Genomic DNA, 13,571 nt, shown 5'->3' on the forward strand with positions numbered 1-13,571 from the left:
AAACTGTTGTGGGACTTCCCTGGTGGTGCAGTATTTAAAAATCCTCCTCCCAATGCAGGGGTTGGGGTTAAAGCCCGAACTAAGATCCCACATGTGGCAGGGCAACTAAGCATTTGGCCGGCAATAAAAACCCACTGCAGCTGTGGCTCATACACTGCATTCTAAGTTACTGACAAAAGATAAACACATATTCATACAAAGATCTAACACAATTTTTATACTAGCTTTATTTTCAGAAGTCAAATTCTAGAAACAAGTCAAATACTCATAAACAGAATGGATAAACTAACCATCGCATATTGAAAAATATGTCATATTTTTGTCAGTCAAAAAACAAAAAGCACTATACATCACTGATGAATCTCAAAGTAATTACAATATATAAAAGAAAGGAAAATATGGTAAATAGCATATGATTCCAATAATATCAATTCAAGAAAATGCAAGGTATCTATTTTAAGGAAAGTAAATCAGTGGCTACTTGGAAAGGTGAGAAAGGCAAAAAGATTATAGAACAAATGAGGTGAATACATAATGACAGATATGGTCACTATCAGGACTATAGTGATAGTCTCAGAGGTTCACACCTATGTCAAAACTTGTCAAATTGTACTTTAAATGCACTCAGTTTAGCAAATGTAAATTATACTGTGTGTGTGTGTGTGTGTGTGTGTGTGTGTTAGTAGCTCAGTCATATCTAACCCTTTGTGACCCATACTGTACCCCACGGGGTTCCTCTGTCCATGGAATTTTCCAGGCAAGAATAGTCTAGTGGGTTGCCATTTCCTTCTCCAGGGGATCTTCCCAACCCAGAGATCAAACCCTGGTCTCCTGTGTCTCCTGCATTATATCTTTTTTTTTTTTTTTTTTGCATGCAAATTCTTTACCCATTGAGCCATTGGGGAAGCCAGATATTATACATTAGTAAAGCTTTTAAAAAATAGCTCAATTTAAGGATCTCTATGCCCCAGTGTTTTTGACAGAGAAGTATGGCAACCATATACTCCATCATCTCTCTCTTTATGCCTGGGGGGGGGGGGGGCGGGGGGCGAGGGTGGTAGTCAAACTTGCATCAGTGGCAACAAATATGGTGAGTAATAGAGAACATTTCCACTGAAAGTCAACAGGAATGCTGTCTCGGTCACAAGAGCCACAGCCAGGGACTAGACCCTCTTTTTATTTTCTTCCAGTCCATGTGGTAATGGCCTTGAGATGAACAATACAGAGAGACTATCACTTTTACATGGACAGTTGTGTATGCACATTTAGAAGCAGCACATTACACTAGTTGACTGCAGTCCTCCTCTCCCTACAAATCAGTATTTCTGCACCAGTTATGGACCCAGTGGTATTACAACCAGTTATACTAATCAGGGAACATGTTTCTCTGAAGACCTGGGGAAGATTTCCCTCCACAGTGCTGAAACACCCTGGAATATCTGTTTAGAAAGGAAAAAAAAAAAAAATGCTATGCTCAGAAGGACTTGAGATTCTCACATCTGCCTGTTTCTCAGTGTCACCTGGGAGACTTCTAAAACAAAGTCTCCAGGTTTCAAGTGAAAACCAGAAATCCCTGCAATCTTTCCCAGAAATCTGAGGCTACAAGGCAGACCTGGTCATAACTGGCAAGCTATTGTCAACATACCAGCCCCCCTCAAACAGAAATTTTGAGACCCCTAAAAACTGTTCTCCCCTTTATGCTTACACAGCACAAATCTGTGAACTACCTGCACAGTAAATACAACGTCCAAGATGAAAGAGGACTTAAGAGCTTAGACAGTCTCAATTATTGTATGAGCCAAAGCAACCTGCAGCAAGAATTCATCATTTGGAAGCTGGAAAACCTTATTACTAGTATCAAATGCGATCAACACATCCCTGCTGCTATTCTCTGCAAGTTGAACTTCTGATAGTTTCTGGGCTGACCCTGACCAGGTCCATTTCCAAGATAGTCAGGGAGGAGTGAAAGTTGGCACTGTAGGCCTCAAGTGACTCCTAACTTGGCTAAAACATGGGCGGAAACATTAAGTAAGTCTCCCTGACTACACGGGGTGAACCTGCCAAGTGCTAGATGTGAAGTGGCTTTGGCCACAGAGATGGGAGTGACATATATGTGGGAAGAACCCTGGAAAGGTTAGAGCCTACAACATAGCCACACATTTCCCACATAACTGAAAATCATGAGCAATCTTTCCTTTGTGCATATGCAGATGTCTGGGAGCTAATTCAGATAGATGAATCCTCAGTTCTCTTTGGTATCCTTACATTGAACAAGATAACTGCACATCCCCTAAACATCTAAGGCCTTTCTCTAGTGTGAACTCTCTGATGTTGAGAAAGGGTAGATTTTCGCATAAAAAATTTCCCACATTCTCTACACTCATAAGGCCTTTCCCCAGTGTGACCTCTCCGGTGTTGACTAAACTGGGAACTGTCTCTAAAGGATTTCCCACATTCACTGCACACATAAGGCCTTTCTCCTGTGTGAACTCTCTGATGGTAACGGAGTTTGGAGCTAGAGATAAAAGATTTCCCACATTCACTGCACTCATAAGGCCTATCTCCTGCATGAACTCTCTGATGATAACGAAGGGTAGAACTGGAGGTAAAAGATTTCCCACATTTGCTGCATTCATAAGGCCTTTTGCCTGCATGAACTCTCTGATGATAAGAAAGGGTGGCACTACTAGTAAAAGATTTTCCACATTCACTGCACACATAAGGTCTCTCTCCTGTGTGAACTCTCTGGTGTCGAATCAGTATAGAGCTATTGGTAAAGGACTTCCCACATTCGTTGCACTGATAAGGCTTTTCTCCCCTGTGAACTCTCTGATGATAACCAAGGCCAGAGATAGAGGTGAAAGATTTCCCACATGCACTACACTCATAAGACCGTTCTCTATTATGAATTTTCTGGTGTGTTGAGAGGGAAGATTTTTGGCTAAAAGATTTCCCACATTCACCACACTCATAAGGTCTTTCTCCAGTGTGAGCTCTCCGGTGTTTATTGAATTGTGATCTATCCTTAAAGGATTTCCCACATTCATTGCACTCATAAGGCCTTTCTCCAGTGTGCACTCTGTGATGATAACGGAGGCTGGCACTAAAAGTAAAAGATTTCCCACACTCACTGCACGCATAAGGTCTTTCTCCTGTGTGAACTCTCTGATGATAACGGAGGGTAGAACTAGAGGTAAAAGATTTCCCACATTCACTGCACTCATAAGGCCTTTTTCCTGCATGAACTCTCTGATGATAACATAGCGTGGAGCTGGAGGTAAAAGATTTCCCACATTCACTGCACACATAAGGCTTCTCTCCTGTATGAACTCTCTGGTGTTGAATAAGTGTCCATCTATTGTTAAAAGATTTCCCGCATTCACTACACTTGTAAGGCCTTTCTCCTGTGTGAACTCTCTGGTGTAAAAGCAGGTTATTCCTTCGGATAAAGGACTTCCCACATTCACTACACTCATAAGGCCTTTCTCCAGAATGAACCCTCTGATGATAATGGAGGTCAGACTTAGAGATAAAAGATTTCCCACATTCATTGCACTCATAAGGCCGTTCTCCTGTGTGAATTCTCTGATGATAACGGAGGGCAGAGCTAGTAGTAAAAGATCTCCCACATTCATCACACCCGTAAGGCCTTTCCCCAAGGTGACCTCGCTCATGATACTGTAGGGTGGAGCTACAGGAAAAAGATTTCCCACATTTATTGCACACATAAGGCTTTTCTCCTGTGTGAATTCTCCGGTGTCGAATGAGCGTCCACCTATTGTTAAAAGATTTCCCACATTCAGTGCACTCATATGGTCTTTCTCCAGTGTGGACTCTGTGATGATAACGAAGGCTAGAGCTAAAAGTAAAAGATTTCCCACATTCACTACATTCATAAGGCCTTTCTCCTGAATGAACTCTTACATGTATAATTAGGTTATTTTTTCGGGTAAAAGATTTCCCACATTCACTACACTCATAAGGCCTTTCTCCAGTGTGAACTCTGTGATGATAACGGAGAGCAGTACGAGTGATAAAAGATTTCCCACATTCACTGCACTCATGAGGCCTTTCTCCAGAATGAACTCTCTGATGATAACGGAGGTCAGAGCTAGAGATAAAAGATTTCCCACAATCACTGCATATGTAAGGTCGTTCTCCAGTGTGGGATCTCTGATGATAACAGAGTGCAGACACTGAAGTAAAAGATTTCACACAGTCACTACATTTATAAGGCCGTTCTCCAGTTTGAACTCTCCTGTGTGGAATGAATACTGACCTATGGCTAAAAGTTTTCGAACATTCACTGCACATATAACTCTTTTCTCCATTGCACCATGGGTGGGGAGAAATGAGGACAGATTTGTGACTTAAGGATTTCCCACATTTGCTGCACTTGTATTGCTTTGCCCCAGTATGAATTCTTCGATGTTTATAGAGAATTGAACTTCGTTTAAAGGATTTCCCACATTCACCACACATATGAAGGTTTTTTCCAGCGTGCACTCTCTGGTGCACAACAAATGAGGATTTGTACCTGAATGCTTTCCCACATTCACTGCACACAAAACAAGGTATTCCAGTATGGACACTCTGATCCTGAACAAGTGTGTGTTTGGGGCTGAGGGCTTTCTTGCATTCTCCTGAGGTGTGATGACTTCTGCTCTGTAAAGTTGACTCACATTGGGTGCCTGTGTTTGGCTTCTCCACAGTATGAGTGGTCTGTTGCTGTAGGTGTCCCACAATGGTTGGGAAGTCCTTTTCAAACTCCCTGCAGGTAAATGGCTTCTGTAACACAAGGAATCTGCAGCTCTTGAAAAACTTGGCCTCATCCACACTACTTCTGAGGATTTTCTCTCCCATGTGCCACTCCTGGTGCTGCTGAAAATTTGCACTAAAACAAAACTGTTTTACACATGCTCCACACCTCAACAGTTTCTGGGTGTGTTGTGTTTCCTGGTGGTCAGCCAAGTGGAAAACTTTTTTCAAGACTGCACCACAAGTCTCACAGGGGTGCATCTTCTGGGAAGACAAAGCTGCCTTTGGAGTCCTAGCCTGTGACACTCCTAGAGAAGTGATCTGTTCAGAAGGTGCCTCTGCATTCTCTGTTCCACAGCAGCAACCTGAACAGAAAGAAATGCAGGTCAAGTACATATTGACTATAGAGAAGGGTCCAGCTCATCACTAATGTGTACCTATCTCATCCAGGTATGAGTCTATGAGATGCTTTTCAAGATACAGGAGTTGGAATTCAGCCGGAAGAACAGCCAACTGTTGTGTATTACTGAGTGTCAAGGTCACACAATAGTGGAGACCTCATCAGGAGAAAAAACAAAAACAGGGTAGGACACAAGAAGAGAGGAAGGGTCTATGACTTACTTCTCTTCCAGTGGCTTCCTGTAGGACTTTTCTGCTGACACTGGGTAGAAAAGGTTATCTAAGCTCATTAAAACCCCACAGCAACATATCAGCTGCTATTCAAAATCAATTCAGGGAAATGCGAACATATCATAGCACAATCAATGTTGGTGAGTACTACAGAAAAGGTAATGAGAGAAATGGGAGAGATGTGGAGTCCAGAGAGGAGTGAAGACCAGAGATGTGGAGTCCAAATAATCAGTCCAGATTATCCTTGGGCTAAAGTCACAGTAGGAATAACAAGCAGTATAACTGACAAGTCAGTCAAGTGTTAACAGTGGAAAAGAAAAGATAGAAGTAGTATGGCCATGCACTGGAAATGGCACCTAAACCCTGGTTGAACAAAGACAGGTTCCTGCTATGATCTGAACACAGTCTGATGTCATACTCTTCTCAGCAGCCATTCACCAGGACCAGGCCCCCTCTGAGCCCACCTCACCATGACTGGAGTCATGTCAATCCTGGGACATCTATAAGCATTAGTTAAGCAACTACATAGGACATGCAGGATAAAAATCCTAACAGAAAAACAGGACAGATGAATAGCTTGTACCGTCGCAAAGCAACTCAGCACATAACAGATGCAGAAAAAAGATCCAGGAGAGTGATGTCAGCAAAACAGCAGAGGACACGAGCCTTCGCCAACAACAAAAAAATACACAAAAGCAAACCAAAGTTGCCCTTGGAAGACTCAGGAATCCAATTAAGATACTGCAGCAACAAATTGAAATTGGAATTGAAAAAACAACACGAAAACGATCACCAAAGATATTACCTTAACAGACACATGGAGATGGACAGGAAATAAGATGAAGGGTGGGAACTAAGTGCATCAGCCAAATGATGGCTGCTGTCACATTCCCAATGGCCTGCACTGCAAAGGATCCCAGTAGCTTTTACCTTAGAGAGCCTCAACAGGCCCTGCCACACTTGGAGACCCCACAGTTTGCAGAGCAGAGGAAGGCAAGTGTTTACAGGTGTGAACCTCAGCTGCCTGCTCTGCAGCGGGCACTGGAAGTTCTCACACTAAGGTAACTAATAGCCACCACCATGAGGCACCTGCAAGAGAATAGTATTGTGAATCATCCCTGTCCCAAGTAGATATTGCTCTATTTCAGAGCCACAGCTGCCATCCCCATAAATCCTGCACACACTCTAAACCCTTGAGCCCCACCTGAACCACAGATGTTCATATTCTATAACCTGACTCCACGTCTGTCACCCGAATGTCTGAATGCCTCAGGTGCCAGATTCATGGCCACTGTGGGTGTGCTAGTTCCTCAGACCCCAGAGACACTGTCTCTCTGTGTATACCCACACTCTGGTCAAGGCTCCACCACCGCTCATTGTGCCACTGCATCTCACAAAGCGGTCAACACTGAGACAGACTATTCAGTGTCTGGGACCCTAAAAGTGCTACTGCCTTCCATCTATTCACATCCTAGAGTTCAGATCTATATCTGCTCCACAGAATCCACACATCAGACACCCATGCCATCACCCCTATGAAGCATTCCACCTCCAAGAGCCAAACTCTGCATTAAGAGGGACCCCCTAAGTCAAAACATTTCCCATGGGAGAAAGAAATCAAGAGAGCCCTAGCAGTCTTCTCTACTTCTGTGGACACCCCCGGCTTTAGCTACTGAGGACCCTGCAGTCTGTGCTGACACTGACCTCAGATGACAGAGCTGCAAACAAAGCCGCTGGGCCTTGTTGTGGGTGCAGCAGCCACTGTCCATCAAGCTAGCACACTCACACCCACACAGAGGTGAGTATCTTGCCCACCAAAACCTTACGTAAAGCCTGAAAGAAATGACTGCTCCATGAAAGGTACTATCAACATAAGGCTTCAGGAAACACAAACACAATAATCGAGGAAACATGACACCCCCGAAGGAACAATAATCAGTTGCCCCAAAGAAATGGGAGATCTACAAGCTGTCAAAAAAAAAAATTATAATAATTATTTTTTTTAACTTTTGAAAAATTTATATTTTAATTAAAGGGTAACTGCTTTACAGAGTTTTGTTGTTTTCTGTCAACATGAATAAGCCATAGGTATACATATGTCCCTGGCTCTTGAACCTTCCCCCTCCCACCTCCCTCCCCATCCCACCCCTCTAGGTTGATACAGAGCCCCTGTCTGAGTTCCTCGAGACATACAGAAAATTCCCATTGGCTACCTATTTTACATATGGGAATGTAAGTTTCCATGTTACTTTCTCAATGCATCTTACCCTCTCCTCCCCTCTCCCCGTGTCCATAAGTCTGTATTCTATGTCTGTTTCTCCACTGCTGCCCTGAAAATAAATTCTTCAGTACCATCTTTCTAGATTCCATATATATATGTTAGTACACAATATTTATCTTTCTCTTTCTGACTTACCTCACTCTGTATAATAGGCTCTAGGTTCATTCACCTCAGAACTGACTCAAATGCATTCTTTTTTATGTCTGGGTAATAGTCTATTGTGTATATGTACCACAACTTCTTTATCCATTCATTTGTTGATGGACATCTAGACTGCTTCCATGTTCTAGCTATTATAAGTAGTGCTGCATGAACATTGGGGTACATGTGTCTTTTTCAATTTTAGTTTCCTCAGGGTATATGCCTAGGAGTGGGATTGCTGGGTCATATGGTGGTTTTATTCCTAGTTTTTTAAGAAATCTCCATACCATCTTCCATAGTGGCTGTATCAATTTACATTCCCAGTGCAAGAGGGTTCCCTTTTCTCCACACCCTCTCCAGCATTTACTGTTTGTAGACTTTTTGATGATGGCCATTCTGACTGGTGTGAGGTGATATCTCACTGTAGTTCTGATTTGCATTTCTCTGATAATGAGTGATGTTGAGCATCTTTTCATGTGTTTGTTAGCCATCTGAATGTCCTCTTTGGAGAAATGTCTGTTAGGTCTTTTTCCTACTTTTTGATTGGGTTGTTTTTCTGGCATTGAATTGTATGACCTGCCTACATATTTTAGAAATTAATCCTTTATCAGTTGTTTCATTTGCTATTATTTTCTCCCACTCTGAGGACTGTCTTTTCACCTTGTTTATAGTCTCCTTTCCTGTGCAAAAGCTTTCAAGTTTAATTAGGTCCCACTTGCTTACTTTTGTTTTTACTTCCATTATTCTAGGAGGTGGGTCATAGAGGATCTTGCTTTGATTTATGTTATTGAGTTTATGTTTTCCTCTAAGTTTTATATTTTCTGGTCTTACATTTAGGTCTTTAATCCATTTTGAGTTTATCTTTGTGTATGGTGTTAGAAAGTGTTCTACTTTCATTCTTTCACATGTAGCTGTCCAGTTTTCCCAGCACTACTTATTGAAGAGACTGTCTCTGCCCCATTGTATATTTGTGCCTCCTTTGTCAAAATTAAGGTACCCATAAGTGCATGGGTTTACTTCTGGGCTTTCTACCTTGTTCCATTGGTCTATATTTCTGTTTTTGTGCCTGTACCATACCATCTTGATGACTGCAGCTTTGTAGTATAATCTGACCAGGCCACAAGGCATGCAGGCTTTTAGTTCCCCAAGCAAGGATGGAACCTGTGCCCCCAGCACTGAAAGCCCAGAGTCGTAACTACTGGCCTGCCAGGGAAGTCTCTCACAATAATTTTTTAATTTTTTATTTTATATTGGAGTATAAAGTATAGGTGATTAACAATGTTGTGACAGTTTCAGGTGGAGAGCAAAGGGACTCAGCCATTCATATACATGTATCTATTCTTCCCTTAGCTCCCTCTCATTCAGGCTGCCACGTAACACTGAGAAAAGTTCCCTGTGCTCTACAATAGGTCCTTGTTGGTTATCCATTTTAAATATAGCATTGTATACAGGTAGATCGCAAACTCCGTAACTATCCCTTTGCCCCCATTTCCCCCACCCAGGAACCATAAGTTCATTCTCTAAGTCTCACAATAATTGTTTTAATGAAGCTCAGTAAGCTACCAGAAAACACAGACAGACAATTCAACAAAATAAAGAAAATGATATACAAGTAAAATAAGGCTTTAAACTGAGATTCAGAAAAATATGAAAAAAAGTCAAATTACAGTGAAGAGTATGATGAATGAAATGTAGAGCATTAATAGCTAATTTGATCAATCAAAACAATGAATATGAAATGGAAAGTAGATCTTTGAAATTATCTAGTCAAAGGAGAAAAAAAGATAAAATGACTAAAAAGAGTAAAGAAAAAAGTCTACATGAATTATGGGACACTGTGAAACAAAATAATATTTGCATAATGGTAGCCCTAGAAGGAAGAGAGCGTGAGGAAGGGTCAGAAACTTTATTAAAAGAAATAATGAATGAAAACTTTCCAAATCTGGGAAAAGAAATGGACATTCAGGTACATGAGGCTTGCAAGTCCCCAAACAGATTCACTCCACAGAGGATTGCACCAAGACACATTAATATAAAACTCAAAGTGATGACAAATTATTTTGAAAGTTGCAAGAAAACAGAAAGTCATCACTCAAGGGAACCCCCCTAAAGATACAAGTGGTTTTCTTAGCTAAAACACTGCATACAGTGACAGTGAGATATGTTCTAAATGCCAAGGGGGAAGGGATGGGGGCACTGCAAACCAAGAATATTTTACCAGCAATGCTATTCTTCAGTAATAAGGAAGACTTTCTTAGACAAATGAAAATTGAGGAAGTTCATCACCACTTGACCTAACCCTATAAGAAATGAGGAAGTCTAACAAAGTCTTCTTCAAGCTGAATAAAGATATGCTAACAGTAATATGAAAACATATTAAAACATAAAACACACTGGTAAAAATAAGTATATAGTCAAATTCAGAACACTCTAATACTGTAAAACTGCCTTAATCACTCAACTCAATTATTAAAGATAGTAAGAGTATTAAAAGCAACTATACCAACAATAACTTGTTGATGGTTACACAATATACAATAGAAAATGAAGTAAATGTGACATCAAAAACAAAATGTACGTGTTGGGGAAGTATAAGAGTGGACATTTTGTACAGGATTGAATTTACAGTATTATCAGCATAAAACAGAACGTTATAAGATGTTTTATATAAGCCTATGGTAACCACAAGTCAAAAACCAATAGACACAAAAGACAGGAGAAAGGAATAAAAGTATCTTACCACAGGGTCTTCCCAGGTGGTTAATAATCTGCCTTGCAATGCAAGCGATGCAGGTTTGATCCCTGGTCAAAGAACTAAGATCTTGTATGCCTCGGAGCAACTAAATCCATGCACCACAACTACAGAGCCCATGCACTGCAACTAGCTGTGCACCACAACAAAATATCCTGCCCAATACAATGAATATCCTGCATGCTGCAACTAAGACCCAACACAGCTAAATAAATAAATATGTATTTTTAAAAGTACATTCCCACAGAAAATCATGAAGACAGCAAGAAAGGAAGAAAAAATCTGCAAAATAGGGGGGCAATAATAAGGTGACAACAGTAGGTCCAATCAAATGATGTAAAGTGGTTGAACAAAAAAAAAAAAGACTCAACGCTATGCTGCCTCCAACAGAGTAACTTCAGCTTTAAGGACACACACAACCTGAAGGTGAAGAAATTGAAAGAGATACTCCACACAAATGGAAATCAGGAGAAGAGGGTAAGCTATACTTAACTGAGACAAAACAGACTTTAAATCAAAAAACGTCACAAGAGACAAAGGTCATTATATAATAATAAAGGAGTTAGTCATGAATGTAATAATTATAACCACACACACACACATCATACCTTACACATCATACCTTAAAAATTAAGCAAATATGACCAGATCTGAAGGCAGAAAAGACAGGAAGAGAAAATTGGAGTGGGGGGGAAGGGGCGGGATGCTGCATGGCAGGCAGGATCCTAGTTCTCCAACAAGGGACTGAACTGTGCTCCCTGCAATGGAAGCATAGAATCTTAACCACTGGGCCACCAGGGAAGTGTCAGCCACAGGATATTTACAGGGAACTGCAATATCCCCCCTTCAACATAGGTGGATATCCAAATAGAAAGTTATTTGAATTGAATACTTCAGTCCAAATGGATGTAACAGATGTGTATAGAACATTCCATCCTATTGTAGCAGAATACACTCTCTTCTCAAGTACATATAGAATATTCTCTAGGATAGATTATATATTACATCAAACAAGTCACAACAAATATCAGAAGACTGAAACCATATGAATTAACTTTTCCTAATACAATGGATAACACTAGAAACCGGCAATAGGAGGAAAGCTTCAAAATTCAGATACATGAACATTAAACAATATGCTCCTGGCCAATCAATCAGTAAAAGGAAAAATCAAAAGGAAAATGAAACATACCTTAAAAAAAAACAAAAATATAAACAAAACATATGAAACGTGCAAAGGCAGTTTTAAGAGAAAAGTTTAGAGCAATAAATGCCACCATTAAGAAAAAAGAAAGATCTCAAATAAATAACCAAACTTTACACCTCCAGGAACTAGAAAAAGAAAACTAAGACTAAAGTTATCAAAACAAATGAAACGAAGATAGCAAAGGGGAATTTCTTACAGATGCAATGGTTAAGATTTCATGCTTCCAACGCAGGGTGTGCAGGTTCCTTTCCTGGAAGGGGAATTAAGGCTAAGGTTCCCACATGCTGCACAGCATGGCCAAATTAAAAAAAAAAAAAAAAAAAAAATCAGAGCAGAAATAAATGAAATAGAAACTATAAATATAATAAAAAGATTAACAACACTAAGCTGGTTTTGTTTAAAGATAGGGGCTTCTCTAGTGGCTTAGTGGTAAAGAATTTACCTGTCAATGCAGGAGACATGGGTTCAATCTCTGATCCAGGTAGATCCCACATGCCTTGCAACAGCTAAGCCCACGTGCTACAACTACTAAAGACCTTGTGCCCTAGAGCCTGTGCTCCACAAGATAAGCCACCACAATGAGAAGCCCAAGCACCTCAACTAGGGTGTAGTCCTTACTCTCCACTACTAGAGAAAAGCCCTCGCTGCAACAAAGACCCAGCAGAGCCAAACATAAATAAATAAAAAGATAAATCAAATTGACAAACCTTTGTCTAGACTTTATCTCATATAAATTAACAGAGAAATAAAACAGAACAAAAGAATCATAAAAGATTACTAGGAGCTGTTACATACCAACAGATTAGATAACCTAGAAGAAACAGATATATTTCTAGAAACATACAACCTATCAATTCTTAACCATAAATAGAAAAATTTAATAGACCAATACCAATAAGGAATTTGAATCAGTAATCTTCAACAACAAAAATAGGCCATTAGATCAGATAGATTTCATTGGTGAAATTTATATTTTAATATCTAAAGTACTCAATAACATAAGGTACTGTACAATTCAACAGGAAAAGAACAATCTGTTTAAAAAGTGAGCAAAGGAACTTCCCTGGTGGTCCAGTGGTTAAGAATCCGCCTACCAATTACAGGAGATACGGGTTCAATCCTGTTGGGGTCCTTTAATGGACCGGAACTTGGTGGTATGGAGTCGAAAATAAGAAAGTAAAAGAGAGAAAGAGAGAGAGAGACAAAAAAAGACCTGGGGACCTAAGCTCTGATGGAGCAAAGGTGCTTTAATGATTTTTCTATGAGTATATATATGCTGTGGTACAAGAAACTTCTTTCGGGAATGATAGAGATCAGAAAACCAAACGTACAGCAACCGTTACCAAGGGAACAAGGGGTAATGTTAGTCACAAGGTCAGGAGACAATCCATATCTCAAGAAAGGGGAATGAGACTAAGCAGTTTTGTCCTAAAGAGAATGTTTACTAAAGGAGACCCAAGCCTGCCTCACAGTCCCTGGGAGCAGGGTGCTGTTCCGCTTGAAGAGGGACAAAGGACTCATGAGAGACAGCACGTAGGAATCCTCCTGTCAAACATTCCCTGACAATTCCCCGTTATTTATTTATAATATTTGTAAGAAGAGTTCTGACCATCAGAGTTTGTTCAGTTTTGACAATCTTTGCATGAAGCCAACGGTAGACAACAAATATAATTGTTAAGACAATCACCAAAATTATAGTTCTAGACCCAATGTTATGAGTAAGGCTTTGAAACCATCCATGTGGGTCTAGCCCAGATAATTGATCAGCTAATTGTTTAGCTAAAGTTCCCATACTAGTGGAA

At 40.4% G+C, this 13,571-nt stretch overlaps 1 protein-coding gene across 1 annotated transcript in view; it reads right to left on the minus strand.

Moving 5' to 3' along the window:
- Window positions 1–204: 204 nt before the first annotated feature.
- LOC133054992 (zinc finger protein 418-like) overlaps window positions 205–13,571 on the minus strand; it is a 32,845-nt gene continuing 19,478 nt past the window's right edge. The window contains exon 3 of the mRNA XM_061140442.1: window positions 205–5,123. Coding sequence (XP_060996425.1) covers window positions 2,299–5,123 — 2,825 coding nt within the window. The 3' untranslated portion in view covers window positions 205–2,298. The remainder of the gene's footprint in view (window positions 5,124–13,571) is intronic.

Source organism: Dama dama, chromosome 4, assembly GCF_033118175.1.
Source record: "Dama dama isolate Ldn47 chromosome 4, ASM3311817v1, whole genome shotgun sequence".
Lineage (NCBI taxonomy): Eukaryota > Metazoa > Chordata > Mammalia > Artiodactyla > Cervidae > Dama > Dama dama.